This window comes from Canis lupus, chromosome 20 (genome assembly GCF_048164855.1).
Source record: "Canis lupus baileyi chromosome 20, mCanLup2.hap1, whole genome shotgun sequence".
NCBI classification, from domain to species: domain Eukaryota; kingdom Metazoa; phylum Chordata; class Mammalia; order Carnivora; family Canidae; genus Canis; species Canis lupus.
The window spans coordinates 48,149,980-48,169,434 of NC_132857.1; the positions used below are offsets into that span (position 1 = coordinate 48,149,980).

General features: G+C 34.6%; 1 protein-coding gene across 1 annotated transcript in view; it reads right to left on the minus strand.

The window, feature by feature from the left end:
* LRP1B (LDL receptor related protein 1B) overlaps window positions 1–19,455 on the minus strand; it is a 1,825,680-nt gene that overhangs the window by 425,774 nt on the left and 1,380,451 nt on the right. Inside the window, exons 39-41 of the mRNA XM_072789062.1 lie at window positions 19,262–19,413; window positions 18,840–18,964; window positions 17,283–17,654 (exon numbers count right to left, since the gene is read on the minus strand). Of these exons, the coding sequence (XP_072645163.1) occupies window positions 17,283–17,654; window positions 18,840–18,964; window positions 19,262–19,413 (649 nt within the window). The remainder of the gene's footprint in view (window positions 1–17,282; window positions 17,655–18,839; window positions 18,965–19,261; window positions 19,414–19,455) is intronic.

Below are 19,455 nucleotides of genomic sequence, written 5' to 3' on the forward strand. Positions count from 1 at the left end.
CACATTTGAGGTTTCAAAATACAAATTGAGGGATGATGGGGGTAATCATTTGGTTCATAATAAATATCATTAAGAGAATCTTAAATTTTTGCTTAACTGTCTAATCAGAACCAGAATGGAGTTACTTCAAGACTTATCATTTCCCTCAGCATCTTTGGCACTTTGGAATAAAAATGAACTAATAATGATGAGCTTTGGTGCACTAATGTTCATTTTTCTTTACTAGTAGGATAATGAAGTTAAAAATAATTAGCACATTTAGTATTTTGTGGAATCAAGAGGTAAAAAAAGTCAGCAGCCCTTCCACATTGTAACTTTGTCAAAACAGTAATAAACTTTCTCCAGTGGTTACTCCAGACACAGTTAAGAGTTAAGATTCACTTTACAATAGAAAACTGCTGGTTCTTGACTGGAAGAGTCTGGACTAGGCACTGTAGTAAGTATTTTTGTCATTGTTTCCATTAATCCTCATACAAACTGCTGGTTGGTGCTAATATTTTCCTTAATTTTCAGTAATTCTTAAATTGACTATATCATAATGGTGAACAGAACCTGGACTTGAATACAAGTCTCACTTATTTGAAAGACCATGTTTTTTTTATTAATTAATTAAATTAATTAATTAATTTTATTTAAGAGAGAGCACACAAGCCAGGGGGAGAGGTAGAAAGAGAAGATGAGGGGCAAGCAGACTCCCAGCTGAGTACAAAGCCAGACTCAGGCTTTGATGCCAGGACCCAGAAACCATGACCTGAGTCTAAGTCACTTAGCCAACTGAGCCACCCAGGTGCCCCAAAAGCCCATGCTTTTAATCTTAGCAGAATAATACCTTATCAAATATCTTTAGGTGTCAATGAACAAAATGATTATGAGGACAGAATAATGTGACCCATATCTTGATCACTAAAATGAATAAGACAAATCTCTAAAAACCTCATTTGTTGATGGCAATGAGTAAAAGAAGATTTGAATATCATACTTGAATCTTTAAATATGATTTGCACTCTTTAAAGAAAATATTAAAACTCCCACAATCATGCAAATCACACTATTGCTTTTATGGAACTTAAGTGGTAGCACTGCATGAAATAGTGTGCTGCATTAAATACATGTGTAAAACTAGATACATGGGGCATAAGTCATAAGAAAATATGACTCCATAAAATTGCTTTATCAGCATCGTAGCATTCTTCATCAAAATGTTACCTCTTTCATGATGGTTACCAAATAGAAGATATATTTTGTTTATGGCTCATGTTTTCAATGCCAACGATTTTTGCCAGGATTATTATATATAAATTGCATTATTTTTTATTTTCCAAATGAAGAGTGTTGAAGAAAAATGGGATTACATTTTCTCATAAAATACTTAGCATACATTAAATGCACAATAAATGTTTTGGGGACAAATGAAATAAAATTTAAACAAAAGAAAAAATCAATAATTAAGCATCATCTTATTATCATGTTAATAAAGGATATTTTCATATCAGTGAAATAAAGCACTCTAGTATTTCTGTGAAGAAATGAATATGATTTCCATGGATTCTAAAACTGATGTAAGGCCCTTGTGCTAAAGAGTAGAGTACAAGTAAAAAAAAAAAAAAAAAAAAAAAAAAATTTACTCATGAAATGATAGAACCTTTTAATATTTCATTTCAAATGAGACTAAGCAGACTCTTCTTGGTGGGTATTAAAAGAATATTTGACAAATTGAATGAAATAAGGCAGGAATAAAAACGATAATTTAACATTAGAGTCTATAGGGAGGTGATAATTTCAGATTGCAATATTACCTTGTGCAAAAAGTATTATACTACTTGACAACTAACTGTGATTCAATCTCCTCAGTTGAAGATAAGAAAATATTAAGTTTAGGCAAAGCTCATCTTTTGTTAGGATGATTCAAATCCAGACACCAGATTCATGTCCAGCTTTACTACCAAACCACTTTTGCAAGGAGGTCAATAATAAAGAAAAAAGGAACACTTACTGTGTATTCACCAAGTAAAGTAAACAGTCATATAGATTCAATTCATATGCTATGTTTGAGAAATATTTTACACAGGGAAAAAAGAATGGCATACGTGGTCATAACTGTAAACCATGTTAAGTTACTTGTGTTTTAAGAAACTGTACTGGATGATTTTAAAGTAAGATAAATGTTTGTTGTCTTAATATTGTTGTCAGAAAATGTTAATAACCTGATGCATAAGCAAAAGTTATTGATTTATCCTTATGGTTATTGGTCAGAGTTCATCATAATGCAACAAAAGGCCATCTAGTCCACAAAGTTCCTTTTTTCATTCCAACTGGCATTGATTTCATTTTACTCTGAGGGCCTATAAAAATTCTGTTTAGACTCATACCACCCTGTGTCATACTAACTTATTTCTACTGATTACATTTTCCCTATTACCTTGTTAATTCCACAAGGGCAAGAATCTTGATTTTCAGAGAGCATGACTCCCTTCTTTGGTGAATATTCACTGATTGCTTACTAAGTCCCAGAAACTCTATAATCAGTGTCAGAATGCCCCAAAAGGCATTCGCAATAGCAGTCAACACAGTGTCCTGAGGACCTACGATAGGCTGGAATAGAGATATACTCATGTGCAAGGTACTGTGTCTGCTCTAATACAACAAAGAAGCTATTTCAATAAAAAGAAAATAACAGTATTATCATTAAGGCTTTTTGGATATTGTGGAAACTTTGAAAGACATGCTTATATCTAGACTGAGATGATTGTGTGTGTGTGTATCATGTGAACATTGAGGAAAAGTTAAACTGAAACCTAAATGTGAACACAAATTAACAAGTGAAATACAGGCAAGGAAACAGAACATGCAAATGTGTCTAGAGGGGAGGGAGAGAATGATCTACTCAGTACATACACTTGTTTAGCAGAGTTGACAATTAATAAATCTAATACAATGGTGTGATTTGGGTATATATTACAGAAAATAAAAATTTATCTTCCCTTATCTCTGAATCTGTGTAGTTCATATATGAAATTATATAGAAAGAAAACCCTGCATATATAGTATGTTAGAAAACATGCATTGCTTTAAACCTTCTATAGGTTAAACAACCCAATTGGCATTAATACCTCTTCAAAATGACAGACTGAAAAAAAAAATGACAGACTGTGTTATGTAATGTGCTAATACAGACATTAATCTGAAATTCTGCTACTTTCCAATTTGCTTCCTTGCGCTGTGAGTGTATTTTAATAATGGCAATGCAGGTAAATCACAGAGTGAGGAAAATGCTGTAGAATTTATAAAATAAGTTATAAATAAATGTCTAATGTTATATAAGAGGTAATCAATTATCAAATTCAACTTCTTGTAAAAATACACAGTTCATGCCATCCCGCTGAAAAATTACTTGGGAATTTATGCTTTCTTTTTTAATTAATTCTATTTTTTTTAATTAATTCTAAAACAAATGTTCATTTTCTCACTGAACTCTGTTCTTTACTTAACACTGGCAAAGTAAGAAGGTTATTGTAGATTTCTATTGAATGTGGACAAAATTGATCTCATTTTCCCTTATTATCCACAAAACTAATAGGTACAACTAACAGGCACTTTTACAGATACCAGCTGTTCCAGACTTAAGTACTCCTGTCATCCCAAGCCCATAGGCTACCAACAGATGACCTGCTTTGTCAATTCTGACCCCATGTCTAGCCCATTCAAATCCCAGGATTTTGTGAATATAGCAAAAACATAGAACTTTAGACTACATAAAGATTTTGCCATTTCAGACTTTCATGGATTAATTATAAATTGTGTTCTTAGCCATCACTTTACACATAGAGGTTTCTAAGCAACATTATCCTGCAGGTTCGAAAAGGAGAAGACAAAAGGAATTTATGAAAATATGCTTTATTAAACAATACAGACATTCTTATATATCTGATCCATATTTATATTTACCAACATTCCTTTCTATTTTTTTTTCAGGTTTGATTTGTCTTGGCACTCAGCCAAATATAAGTTCTCAACAGTCCTCAATTTGCAAAGGGTGACAAAGTATTTGAATCTTTGGAAAATCAAATACTTCTTCTTTTTTTTTTTTTTTAAGATTTTACTTATTTACTCATGAGGGACACAGAGAGAGAGGCAGAGGCAGAGGCAGAGGGAGAAGCAGGCTCAGGGAGCCGTACATGGGACTTGATCCTAGGAGCCCGGTATCATAACCTCAGCCAAAGGCAGATGCTCAACCAGGAGCCACCCAGGCATCCCTCAAATGCTTCTAAAAATAGAAATTCATTCTGTCGTCTTGAAAATATCACTTCCATTTTTTCCAACTCTACCCCTTCCCCAAAAGTAGTACTTTTGCTATTCACATAATATATTCTATTACTATAGCACAGGTACCATCTTTCATATAATTCTAAGAAAACCTCTGACAAGGTCAAGAACAGGCAATAGTCAAGTGTATAAGCTCAGGAAATGCTATGAGATGATGGAAGAACCATGCAGCCTGACATCCTTTTCATCCACAAAGGTCCCTCTCCCCTCTCCTTAGGGACCTTGTATTTTCTTTATATATAGTATATGAGACTTTGAAGGGAGAAATCACCTGTGTTTTTCAAAATCTCTGTGTACTACTATGGCCATTTTTGCATGCTGGCTGGATTCTACTATTTTATAATAATGACGCTTAAAAAATGAATCATTTAAGGAAAATGAAGGCAAATGCTCATAAGGTTTATGCTGATTAAGTGCTGAGTAAATACTAGGAGCTGTTCTAACCATATATATTAACTCATTGAATCTCAACAACCCTCTGAGATTGCTACTAGTATTATCTTTTCTGAAAGAGGAAACTGAGGCCTTGATAGGTAAACATCTTACCCAAGGACACAGCTCATTAGTGGTGAAAAGCAAGGAAGGGGCTAAGCTGAATACAGCTAGATATTCTGGCTCTAAAATCTCTATTTTTAACCAATATTCTATACTGCTTTTCCTACTTTCTCATCAAAATTTAAGTCTTTAATCTCCCTCCCCCTGGTAATCACAAGTCCAACCAGGCAAGCAATTGAAGTAAAGGATTCCTTTTTACTCTGCAAATGAAGCTTTAAGTCCTCTAACAACCTAATTATATGGCTAACACATAACCAATTTGTAATAAAGCTAGTTATTTTTATTATCTTCCAAGCGATTATGCATTATCGGGGGTGTAGAAAAGAGTATATGCAACAGACCCTCCCTAAGAGAACTTGACATTTCTTTGGGGAAATCATATAAACAAAAATGAAACAAAGGAAAGTCACAGGGTAATAACTAAGGAGGTGATAAGGATGTGAGGCAGAAATGACAAATCTTGAATGTTTTTCAAAAGGGTCTCCATTTTTTGAGACTGCAGCACTGTGGGCCTCAGTACTAGGGGAAAAAAGATATTGAATTCCTTAATTGTATGGAAGGATTTCAACTGAATATAAAAATCCCCCCAAACCAAAACCATTTGAAAGGCTATAAAATCTTAACCACTTTATTTTAACAACATAAGGTGTGAAGTTTTAGAAAAAAAATACGGTATGTTCATGAGATAAAAAATGGTTTGAACAAAAGTGATGCAAAGGGCAAATTTGGCATAGAAGAGAGATTTCTGGTGAGATGGGTCACCTAGATTGAGATTATCTGGAAAGGAAGTAATGGATTATACTTTCAGATGCAGAAAATAGGGAGTCATTCAATATTTTAAGGAGGAATGCAATGAAAGCGTTGTTGTGCATGGTACATAGAAACTTCTAGAAAATCAAGGCATAAAAAGGGAAAGCAAGTAGAAGATCAGCAATATTCAGTAATAAAAGAACGGAAACATGGCTCATAATGGTGACAGTGGATAAGAAAAAATACTTGGTGAATAAATGGTTCAGGGATACAGGTACAGAAGGAGTTAGTAAATGTGGGGTTCGATTCTGATTGGTTATAAAAAAGTGATAATTTCACTAACAAGAAAAATAGAAGTTCTGATGTTTTACATGGGAAAATGGCTTTGGTATGTTAAATTAATAATAGTTGGCATCAAGATATTAAAGGGGATTTTCAGTAAATGTCTGGAGATTTCATAGTGTTCCAATAACGAGATAAATTGGCAAATTGGGACTTGGGTTAATAATATTAAGTAATGAAGGTACCAGTAAGAATGAACACAATCATTGAACTCTCTAAAAGGGAAAATATGCCCATTATTAGGGAGAAAGTTTCTGCAGGAGCTGCATTTCTACAGTCAGAAACAGAAAGCAGGGAGCAGCATTTGATAGTCAAGGGAAGTGATAGTGACACCCTTACATGACTTATCTCTTGGTCCATGTTTTGGGGAAAAAAAATGAGCATGGTCAATAGAGAACTAATGGAAGAGTGAAATGGAAGTGTAGAATAATAATTATAATGCAGGTAAAGATAGAAAAGCAGGCTCACAAATATGTTAAAATAGGCTGGATACAGTGCAATCGGATTGTGTTCAGAGAGAACACTAAATCCCAGGAGCAATCAGACCCAGGCTGTCATCAAGCTATAATGGAAAGTGAAAACAGAGAACAAGAGTAAAAAAGTGTTATCAAAAATTATGAGGAGATTGCTAAGTGTGCTAAGGCATCAATAAAAATGCAGTGGTTGTCAAGAAAGATTGTCTAAGAGGAAAGCAAAGAAGAAAGGCCATTGGGTGTAAATTGCTTAAGGAAATGGAAAAGAACCAGGGTACGTGGTTGGAGGATGGTATTGGTTAACACTTTGCTTTATCAACATGTCAGTAAAACATAGAACTACGCATTGCAAATTCTACTTTGTAGAAATCTTAAAAAGTTAATGAGGTTTGCAACAGCAACATTCATTTGAATATAGCATGAAGGATTATTAGCCTTTATTCCACAAGAATGATAATCTAAGCCATACACTATGTTGTCGTAGGTGTTGCAAATAAGGCTGATTACAAAAAAAAAATGGAATTTATGTATCTTTACTTATGTCATTTTTAAAGCTGTATAATTAAAATTCAATTAAGAAAAAAAATCTGTGCATGAATTTCTGCCCTAAGAAACTTGTATTCACATAATGGTTTGTTTTAGTATAAATTCTTTTAACATTCTCTCTCTCAACATTTTTAACCAGATACGCTATACTCAAAAGCTCAGAATAGCAAGTTGCATATACAAATAATACTTGATTTCTGGTAAACTTTGCTTATTTTTGTATTATAAGTCAAAAAAACTGAGCACATTTTAATGAGTACATGAAATTGAAATGTCTTCTCTTTCAAACAATTACAGGCAACTTCACTCCTACAAATTATGATCATTTTTCAAGAGGAAGCCAAGATTCACTTGTGTCCTGCCTATTTCCACAGGTGTTCTACTGCTTTCTTAGGAATTTTTAATTCATCAGCCAGCCCCTCAGAGACTTATTCGTAGTGCACGGTACATTGATTTCATCTGCTAAATTCATGCCATAAATCTTTCAAAAGGAAAAAAAAAAGTTCTAATATGTATACTTTTTTTTATTGGTTCCTATGAAAAATGCCTCTTCTAACACTACATCAAAGATTATTTTATCTCTTAGCTACCATTTACAACTTTCTCATTCAAGTCAAACTACAAAAAAAAAAGTTTTTCAGTCACATTTTTTACACAGAGATGCGGGGCAATTAAAGTGTCTTAATAACAACTAATCATGAGGGACTCATAAGAAAAATTCAGTGTTAGTTGGGCTAAATCTAAAAAGCATTTATACTCTTGAAGTTGGCAGAATCAATTCAAAGTCATTAAATCCACTAACCCACAGTTTTGTTATATATTTTCCCCACTAGATAATCCTTCTCTGTCTCATTCTATTTCTTCACCATCAAAGATAGATTGATTTCTAGCTCATGGATAAAGCCAGATATTATTGTCATAGTCCACTACTGGTTGTCAAGGAACATTATATAACAAATAAAACAGAGTTTTGAAAAGCCAAGCCAGGTTTCATTGTATTACTTAGGAAGTTCTGGAGGTAAGCTAATGATCACTTCTCCAACTGTGTTGATTACAGATTTTGCAAATTCTCCCCTTTCATTTATGTGTGCAGCCTCTTTGTAGTTCCACACATCAGTGTGAGTCTATGTCTCCATATCATGAATCTGGATTTGGCCATGTGATCTTCCTTGACCAATGAGGCATTAGTACATATGGCTTGTAAAAATGTTTGCAAATTCTCATTTCTGAGAACCATGTGACCATCCCAAGCTAGCCTATTGCATAATGAAAGACTTATGGCCCAGTAACCCAGAATATAACATGTCCACTGCCAGACATAGGAAGGAGGTCATCCTAGATCATCCAGCTGCCATCTGATCTGAAGCTGGTCAGAGATCTGAAGAACTGCTAGAGAAGAACCACCAGCCAATCATAGAATAGTAGGATAAATAAGCAGTTGTTTTAATACACTAAATTCTGGGATGGTTTGTTATGCAATCAAAACTAATTGATATACACCAATCTCTCAACTCCTAGACTAGGGATTCAAAAAGAAATACAGGGGCACCTGGGTGGCTCAGTGGTTGAGCATCTGCCTTTGGCTCATGTAGTGATCCCAAAGTCCTGGGATTGAGTTCCACATCAGGTTCTCCGCCAGGAAATTATTTTCACTAAATAGGACACCTGTGTGGCTTAGTGGTTGAGCACCTTCCTTTGGCTCTGGTCATGATCCCAGAGTCCTGGGATCGAGTCCCACATTGGGCTCACCGCAGGGAGCCTGTTTCTCCCTCTGCCTATGTCTCTGCCTCTCCCTCTGTGTCTTTCATAAATAAATAAATAAAATCTTTAAAAATTAATAAATGAGAAAGAAGTGAAGTATTATTGAGCCTTCTGCGAGAAAATAAAAAAGAAATACGTGTAATTAAGTTTAAACTGGCATTTAATACAGAAACGACTTTGATCAGTGCTTGCATCAGCTTGCCAGTTTCTTCTCATTCCTTCCCTCCATACCTAATTAGATTCATTAACTATAACAACTTGAGAGCCCACTGTAGGTTTCAGAGTTCAAGTTTTATAATAAGCAAAGGCCCTAACTCTCTTCCATATTGACATGATCCAGCAGTTTCTGATTCTGCAAACAGAATCCTTGTCAGACCATCTAACATTATCTACTAAGGCAGTCCCCTGAGCCTGAATACCTTCACAGAAAACTTTTCAGTCTCCTGTTTTAAGACTGATTCTCACCATAAAAATGTTAGTATTTGACCACATTGCCTTCACCCCATCTATCGCTGTCAGTATTCTGACACAGTCATGAAAACTTGGGAAGCGCTAAAATGAGTCTACGTAAACATCTTACTAAATAACCATCATCTTCCATTCATTTCTCCATATACTTCTCCCAATTTACTTCCCCTGGAGACCCAAACTCTTTTTTGTTTGTTTTTGTTTTTGTTTAGCTGCAACTCTGTAGTTGACCACCCTCTGTTAACATGATCTGTTTCTTTGGTTTTTTTTTTTTTTTTTGATCTGTTTCTTTGGATCTTCACTTCTTTTCTATGAAGACCTCCATGTACAGATAAAAATTAACATTAAACATTTTGTATGCTTTTTCTAATAAGCTGTTTTCTATCAGTTTAATTCACATTTCATTGACCAAAACCCAAAAGGGTACAGGAAAAATAGTCTCCTCCCTAACCTGACACAGGCCATCTCCTTGGAGATTCCAATATTTTAAGAAACTGAATGAATGGAAGTCATACTAAACAAACAGCCTACAGCTTAATGAGGAAGCAATCCATGTTCTCTCTTTGTACTAAACATGACTCACTCCAGATTCTGTTCTCCATGATCGATGATCATGTTATCCTCTGTTTTCCATTGAAGCATAAGGATTATTCCCTGCCTCACCGCTTGCTGACTCCCTATGCACAATGTTCATCCTTCATTCTTACCTTTTTAATCTTAGTAATTTCAATGTATAATAAAACAATGTTCCTTTATGCCTTTCTGATATTTGCAATTATCTGAATAGGTAATCTGAAAATTGCTTTAGCTAATAAATACAATTGAAAGTATTTCTTTATTTTATAAAATCTGTAAAAAAAAAAAAATCATTGAGGGGCACCTGGGTGGCTCAGTGGTTAAGCATCTGCCTTTGGCTCTGGTCTTGATCCTGGGGTCCTGGGATTGAGTCCCACAGAGGGCTCCCCACAGGGACCTGTTTCTCCCTCTGCCTATGTCTCTGCCTCTCTCTGTGTGTCTCTCATGAATATATAAATACAATAATTTTAAAAAAGAAAAAAAATTGAGTAGTTAGGAGTCTCACATTCTGAAAAGGTCTATATGATATATAACAAGCAAGTTAAAAATAAATACACTTTAAAAGCTGACATTTTAACCCTTGAAATTACAAACAGAAAAATTAACATAATTAAATGAATTTTTAGGCACTCATAATAGTATATAGAACTAGCCTAACTACAGGAAAAGTAAAAGCTATTTCCAGTATAATATAATTTAAAAGCAAGACGATTGCCACTGATAGTATTTTTTTTCATTTTTTAAAGTTTTTATGGATTTATTTGACACAGAGAGAGTGCACAAAAGCAAGGGGCGTGGCAGGCAGAGGGAGAGGGAGAAGTAGGCTCCCCACTGATCAGGAAGCCCAACGTGGGGCTCCATCCCAGGACTCCAGAGTCATGATCTGAGCTGAAAGCAGACCCTTAATCAACTGGGCTACCCAGGCACCCTGCCATCAGTAATCTTGGAAAAAATATATAGAGAAATATATATATATATAAGCCTTATGAAGGAAGAGGGTTCAAGATGGTGGTATAGGAAAACCCTGAACTTAAGTCTTCCCAGGGACACAACAAATTTGCAGCTAGAGGGGATCCCTGGGTGGCTCAGTGGTTGACCGCCTGTCTTCGGCCCAGGGCCTGATTCTGGAGTCCCAGGATCGATTCCCACATTGGGCTATTGCATGGAGCCTGCTTCTCGCTCTGCCTATGTCTCTGCCTCTCTCTCTCTCTGTGTGTGTCTCTCATTAATAAACAAATAAAATCTTAAAAAAAATTTTGCAGCTAGATATGAAACCATTTTCCTCTGAAAAGCATTTGAGAACTAGATGAACTGTACCTCCATAAAAAAAAAAAAAAAAAAAAAAGGATGCACTGAGAAGACTAAGAGAGACAGAGATACCACTTCCCCTGGGATCCTAACACAGCAGTGGTGACCTCAGAATCAGAACAATGATCTTCAGAATACAGAACATTCCCCCATGGAGAATTGTGTCCTCCATCAGGAACTCTGACTCTAGGAGCTGTCATCAGATAGATGAGCCCCTAAAATGTCCAGTTTTAAAAATTGGTGGGGATTAAGATCAGGGGAACCACAGAATTACAGGGAATGGAGATCTGACTCTTAAAAGGGTTGCAAGAAAACCCACTTATACTGAGATCCTGAGCAAAAACCAACAGATTGAAAATTGCCTAGACCATAAGTGAGAGAGTCCCACTTACTAATTTTAAAGTGGCAGCTGGAGAGACAGGAACTTGTAGGGGCTATATCAAGGGACAGAAGCCCTGAGAGATGCCACTTTTGAAATTTTGTCCTAACTTGCTGGTGATAGAGCCAGTAGAAACCATTCTTGGTGTTCTCCTCCTAGGCTGCTAGCACTATAGGGCATGCTCTGGCTAGCCAGTGGTGTACCAGGCTGGGCAAGCTCTCATGCCAATTAACTCCAAGCAGGCTCCAAACCACAACTGTGAGGGATAAGACTCTTGAACTCTTCCCCTCTTTCCTCAGCTAAGGAGACAAAATGCAAGGGCAGAATGAGCACCCTGAGCCCTGCTCTCCCTGCACAGTGGCTAAGCTACAACTGGACCGGATAAGTGGCCCAGCTATGCCCTTTCTGCACAGCAGTCAAGCTGTAACAGGATGGGTAGGTGTCCTGAGCCTTGGCTATCCAGCAGACAGACTGAGCAGTAACCAGACAGGGAGTGCTGCGGGTCCTGCCCTCCTTGCAGTAACCTACCCACAAGAGGGCCAGGTCATAGCCCTGAGCCCCTCTCACCCCACAGAGAGACAGAGCAGCAACTGAGAAGGGTCAAGCACTTTTAGTCTGGCCCTCCCTGCACAGCAGCTGCAGCTCAATGGTATGTCCTTGGTATATTTAAATACTTAATCACATTTTCCATGAATTAATGTTTTATTAAAATGGAATACCAAGAGAAAAATGAATTTTATATTTATTTGTATGCCAGTAACTCATTTGGTGGGGAGGGGGGTTCATTTGGCTCATTGTTTTTATTTTTGGTCTGGCAAATCAAACTATAAATTCTACAAAACTTCAAGAGAGGATTGCAATGGTTAAACAAATTAGCAACTTCTTAAAGGAATGGGGTAGCATAAGGAGAGTATCTGGAGAATTTTATGTAAATTATCAGTGTAAACTAATTTTAATTAATTTTTAAATTCTAGTATGACCTTAATACACTATCACATCTGTAATTATTATAATTATTTCTGATTGTTTAACAACTCTAACACATATTCTAAATATAATTTAGGGGATAATTATCCTAAATAATCTACAAATGTGTCACAAATACAGTAATATAAGGTTTTAAATGAAATAAAGTTGTGCTTATTTTTATGTTCTTTGCACACCCTTTCTCATATAATATTCACAATAAAAATTATGAGTTTGTTTCCCATTTTGTAAGTGATGACATTGACAGTATCACACAGGAAATAAACAACAAAGTGAGATCTGAGTTCCAACTATGTTGATTCCCAACTCCTAGCTATCATATTTTACTTCTTCCATGTGAGTTAACACATACATCCACAAAGTTATTAATTTTAATTGCTTTGATTTTAGAGGGGAGGATTAGAATGGTTTGGTTGTACACATACTTTAATTATATGCTTTCAGTTTAATTTACCACTGTGGAAACAGATTCTGTAATACTACAACTCCCTAAGTCATCTCTGTCTTAAGACATGACTGTTAAATGTCAATGAACACAACATAGCCAGAGTGATCATCATAAAACAAAAATCCTAGTATATGTGTATCTTATAACAGTCGTGTTTTCCCTTTATCTACTAAATAAAACCAAAATTACTTATCCAGGTTATTTGTACACCAGTGTTCATTGCAGAACTTTTCCAATAGTAAAAAGTAGAAAGAAAGTGTCTATAAACAGATGAATAGATAAGCAAAATGTGGTCTATACATACAATAGAATATTATTCAGCCACAAAAAAGATAATAAGACTTTATTTTGGGGTCAGAGAGGGAATGAACTTTTGACATGTGCTATGACATGAATGAACCTTGAAAACATTATGCTAAGGGAAATAAGCCATGCACAAAAGGTCAAATATTATATGATTCCAGTTTCATGCTCTATCTAAAATAGGCAAATTCACAGAGTAAGAGCACATCAAAGTATCCCAGGGGCTGTGGGAAGGGGGAACGGAGAATAATTTTTTAAACAGAATTTTATTTGAAATGAGTGACAAAAATGTTTTGGAAATAGTTGTGATGGTCCCACAGTATTATAAATGTAATTAATGTCACAACATTGTATAATTAAAAAATAGTTTAAATGACTAATTTTATTTATTATATATGTATCATATATTAACATTGTATATATTACCTAATTTTAATAATTAATAATGTAATATACCAAAAATTATTAAGTTGTACAATTTTAATGGGTGAATTGTATGGTATGTAAACTACACCTCAGTAAAAACTTTTTTTTTTTTAACACTTCTTATCTTGGCAGATCACATCTTTCATTATTGGAGCTCTCCCTAGGACTCCAGGCTCATCTCATACCAACTCATGCCTTATAACCCATGTTCCAATAATACCAGATGATATGTGACTCTTTGTCTACCCTGTGTTTTTTCAAGTCTTTGTACCAAAAATTTTCTGAGCCCTTAGTCTAGAAGAGTAGTTTGGAAACTTCTTGATTTGAGAATTTTTACTCTCTTAAAAATTATTGAGGACTTGAGAGAAATTTTGTGTGAACTGTTGTCTATAGCTATTTACCATATTATAAATTGAAACTAAAAATTGTGTTTTAAATATATTAATATCTTTTAAAATAAAAATGAATTGATCACATATTAACATAACTAATATCTTCTAAGAAAATATCTGTGCTGGTTTTTGTTTTTGTTTAAATATTTTATTTATTTATTCATGAGAGACAGAGAGAGAGAGAGAGACAGAGACAGAGACAGAGACACAGGCAGAGGGAGAAGCAGGCTCCATGCAGGGAGACTGACGTGGGACTCGATCCTGGGTCTCCAGGATCACGCCCTGGGCTGAAGGTGGCGCTAAACCGCTGAGCCACCTGGGCTGCCCTGTGCTGTTTTAAATAAGAAGAAAATATTGTTTTATGATTCTACAAATCTGTTTAGTGTCTAGATTATTAGAAGACAAGTGGATTCACACATCTACTTCTTCATCCTATCTTTTATGTTGTTTTAATTGAAATATGTGAGGAAAATCCAGCCTCATATGCCTATGAAGTTGGAAAAGAGAGGAGTGGATATTCTTTCACACTATATCAACATATAATGCGTGGTAGTTACTTAAAGGTTGGCTTGAGTGTAGAATCAGAAACCACAGTGGCAAACTTTACACACTATTACATTAAAATTCACTGATCTATCCAACACTTTGAATGGATCATTTACCCATGGATGATTTTATCATGTCATTTGCAAAATATTGGTTTCCTAAGTTATGCATATCTGTTGACACATTTCATTATTCAATACTCCCCCCAAAATCACTTCAGTAATATTACCACCCATCTCATCAGAAAAGCCTTTAAGCCTTGGGGAGTTATCAAGCTTACTGTGCTTGATGCAAGTCTTTCAGAATTCAAATTTTTACTTTAATGCTTGATTTCTATTATTTGCAGCAGATATTGTAAGTCATTTTCCTTGTAGTGAAAGACTCATTGTATTCATTTTTTAGAAAATGTCTTCCCTATACCTAGGTCTGAATAACCATAGCCTGTCTGTTTCTTATTCTTTCAAGTAAAACATGATGTTCCTTAAAAGAAGCACGACCCAAATAATCGCACCAATACGTAGTTTCCTTCAGGCAACCATCGCACTTCAGAATGATGCAAAAGTGCGTTATGTGTATTTCATCATACAGAATATTAAAGAGATGTGTACTGAAGGATCAGATTTAATAAAATAAAAATGTTTTACCCAGTTCAAGGATGTTCTTTAAGTGAAACTGGCTCTGTCTTTCCCAGCTATTAAGCAGCAGTGAAAAGTACAATGACTACTAGTATGGTTTGGTACCATTGCCTTGATTAGCACTAAGTTACCAGCAATTAGTCACCACTGCTTATATACCATCAATGCAAATGGCAATACCATTGAAAAGGCAATTATCCAGTATTATAAAAATAACTCTTAGACCCTTGAACACATATCTGGGATCAGTGATCACATATTTGTACTACTTGAAGACTACTGGTCTAGAATTATTCTTCTTGTCTTCCCCACCCGTATCTGGCCCAAACAACTAATAAGATTCCTATTGAAACTTTCAGTTTCCTCAACTCAGGTCAGTGGCATCTTGTAGCCTTCCTCAGGCAGATTATTTTTGTTCTCTAGTATCTTGTGGATTCTACTGAAATTAAATGTTTGTTGACTTGTAGCTTCTTCTGAAACTGTAGCTTCTAAATAAAGGTCTATGGACTCCTGTTCAACTTTATATCCAGGGTTCCTAACAAAAAGTCTATAGCACTGAAAATGAATTAGTAAATTAATATATTGTGGATACAATGTGAGCCCTTCCAACTCTGAATTGTATCAGTCTAGAAAAACTGGAGGACCAGAGTATTATCTAAACTTCATAGAACTATACTGGATCAATGAATCTCAATTACGTCTGAACTCTATGATCAGTACAGTTACAGTTGCATTCTCTCTCTCTCTTTCTCACACACATGCACACACACTCTCTCACACACACACACATCAAAATGGCATGTTGGCATATTCTGGAATTTACAAATTGGCATGAAATTATCAATAAGTACAGTAACCTTAGAGAATAAATAAATGAGAATGTATATTTATACAAGTATATGTTTGAACTAATTTGGAAAATCTGAGTAAGATTTGAATAGGCAAATACTGGCCTAGCAGAATGGCAAGCATAGCATGGGGTGGCAATGTGCAATAAAAAGTTTGACAATATTTATATTTATATTTATATTTATATTTATAGGAGAAAACATACAGTAGATACTGGATCTGACTAGTTATCAGGTATACTAATATATGTTGACTTTTTTTTTTACAAAGTAGATAGTCATAGCTAATAAATTATAAAATTATTGTTGGAAAAAAATATGGGACAGTAAATCTTTTCACATACAGTTGATGAAAAATATAAACTGATATGGTCTTTTTGGACCGAAATTTGACCAGGTATAAAAAATAAAATAAAGATCGACTGACTTTGCAATTTTATTTCTAGGATTCTATGCTAAAGAAACACTCACATGCCTGAATAAATATATTTATGTGCACAAATGTTCATTGTGACTTTGTAGGTAATGATGAAATACCATAAACAACTTAAATGTTTATCAGAAGAAAATACTCAAATAAGTTAATCTTTTGTACAGAATAGGCACAGACTTTCAAAAGAATGAGATAGGACCTTATGTATTGAAATAAAAGGTTTTCAGGATATTTGATAACTATAAAAAAAGCAGCTGAATAACATATAGGATCATTCAATTTTGTAATTACAAATAACATACACACATACATGAAAAAATTCTGAAAGCACGACAGCTGTCAGTCAAGGATAAGTAAATGGACTTTTAGTGTAAAGGCAGAAATTTCATTTTTAAATCTATATTACTTGACTACTTTAAAATTAACTTATATATTAATTTTCAATTTTAAAAGTAATGAAAAGGACTGACCTCAAGTATAGTGGAATTGGAAAAGTGGAGGATACGTGAAAATCACGTAGAGAGAAAAGAAACAGGTTGTATGAGGAATATATTATTGATAGTTCCATGATTTGAAACTAGTAATCATAATTTACATACTGTACATGCTAAGAGGTAATTGCTTCTTTGACATTTAGCAGATCAGATAATAAGGGTGCATTATTCTTGAACATAAACTCAAAAAAAGTATAAGTGCTACATGCAATTACCACTCTAATTTCTCTGCTAATGCAAATGATACTCACTTTCACCAAATTATATTTTAAAAAATGAATGTACTTACTTTCAACAATAACTTGTCTGTCCTCCCAGTTATCCGTAATAAGCTGTATATTTCCAAAGTGTGCATCACTGTAAAAGATGCGGTTGGTACCTTTTCTTCTTTGATTGTAGTCAAAAGCCAAAGCTATGACATTCTTGAAATAATGTGGATTCTCATATGGCCTTATTGGTGAATTTAAATTGGTTTCATCAGAAAGATGTATACTTTTTAATATTGTTCTCCCTGAATAAAGCAAATAGCCTTCATGCCTTAGGCAAGTGACTCCATCCTCTGCCAAATATCCATGGGCACAAGTGCAAGTTCTCCGAGAATTTCCTCGATAAAGACAGAGTTGCTGACATCCACCATTGTCTTTGGCACAAACATTGGTGCCTAAAGAAGGAAAAGATACACACATACACAAACATATATATTTGTGTTTTTCTTTAGTGTTTCAAATGTTTTTTTTTTATTTTCTTACAGAAATATTTTACAAAATAATGTTGAATAGTCTGTCTTTTTATTCTTAATACTGGTCAGTATAAGAAAATCAAATAATATAAAATTCTGATTCTTTTTCACACCAGTTTAAAATTTTGGATTTCTTATTTCAAAGATCGCAATCTTCCGCTCCAAATACCAACCAAATAAAAGGATTAAAATTTTCCTTAATCTGCCAGGTAACTGTGTAACTATTTTCTGAAACTTGATGCTGAGATTACAACAGGCTTTATGTATTATAATCTTTGGCACAAGTAACAATTCTCTCAAACATGAACTGAATTCACCAACAAACAATGCACTGATTTAAACTCTGGTCTATGAAATATGAAAGCTATCAAAGAAATTTATAGCTCCAATGTACCAAACCTCCTAAGTATATTAAACATAAGTTTTTGCCTCAGTTTTGAGTGAAGATGTAATATACTATTAAGATATTTCCATCAGGCTGATTTTCCTCCATGAATCCATCATCAGCTCTGCAGTTATTATGCCTATCTTTGATGTCAAGAAAATTAATTACAATTTATTTTAATGGACATTAAAATGGATATCTAATTACATAAAATAGACATTTAATTGAGGTACAATTTTAAATAAGAAACATGCAAACCACCATCATATCAGTTTCAAAATGCACATTTTAAGGAAGTGATGACTTTTGAAACATTTCACACCAAGAGCAAACTTCTGAAGCCATAATCACTTTATAAATCAAAATATAACCCCAAATGCAATTTTGGCTACTTTTTACTCTCTAATATCCTAATTTTGTTTTGTATTTTTTGTTGAATATGTATATATATCAAGATATTCTATATTACTTAGCTCAAACCCATACTGAAGACATGTCAGGTATGTATAAATACACTGTTTTAGGCAAAAATACGTATGTATGAACTACTCTATATACAATTCATTAGGCTACTGTATGAGTTTTGTAGGAAACTAGATGTAAAATAAAATAGAATTTTGAGGTTTTGGATTTATATAAGAATCTCTGACTTAAGTTTGATAAATGTTTTAAAAATAAGAGAGAAATGACATAAGATGTATTCATTATTTAAGAGTGCTGACCTTTCTCTCGTACTCGGTTAAAGATTTTAACCTCCTTCAGGTTGACTCCAAGACCTGTTCTCATGGTTATAGTTTCCGTGGCATCATTCTTGTGGCCTCTTCTGATGGACCCGTTGGCATGTGCTCTGACAAGAAGTTGAACATACATGATCAAAAACCTTTAAGTACTTCACATCAAGCCAGTTATTTAAACTGAAGATAACAGATGGCCAAGCAGAAGGGGAAAGAAACCAACTTTAGTCTCTGACATTGAAACGCTCAAGCCTGGAATAGAAAGAGTGGCTGACTTCCTGCAGAAATTACATGGCTTTGTGAGATCCTTTTTTGTGACCTTGCTAAGGAATGGCTAATCCTACAAGGGTAAAGCAACTGGCACTGAAATAACATTTTGAGACTCAAATACTTATGAAAAAATAAATTACCTGTCAGACCAGTAGATGTAAGCCCCAAAGACCGCAACTGAAAACATATCCACATTGCTCCCTGACAGCACCACCTCACGATTCCCTCCAGTCTCAAGGTCGATTCTTTCTATTTTGTCTGTACGAGCATCACACCAGTACAATTTGTTTTCCTAAAGATCAATTGAAAAGGAATATTGCAACCTTTTTTTGGA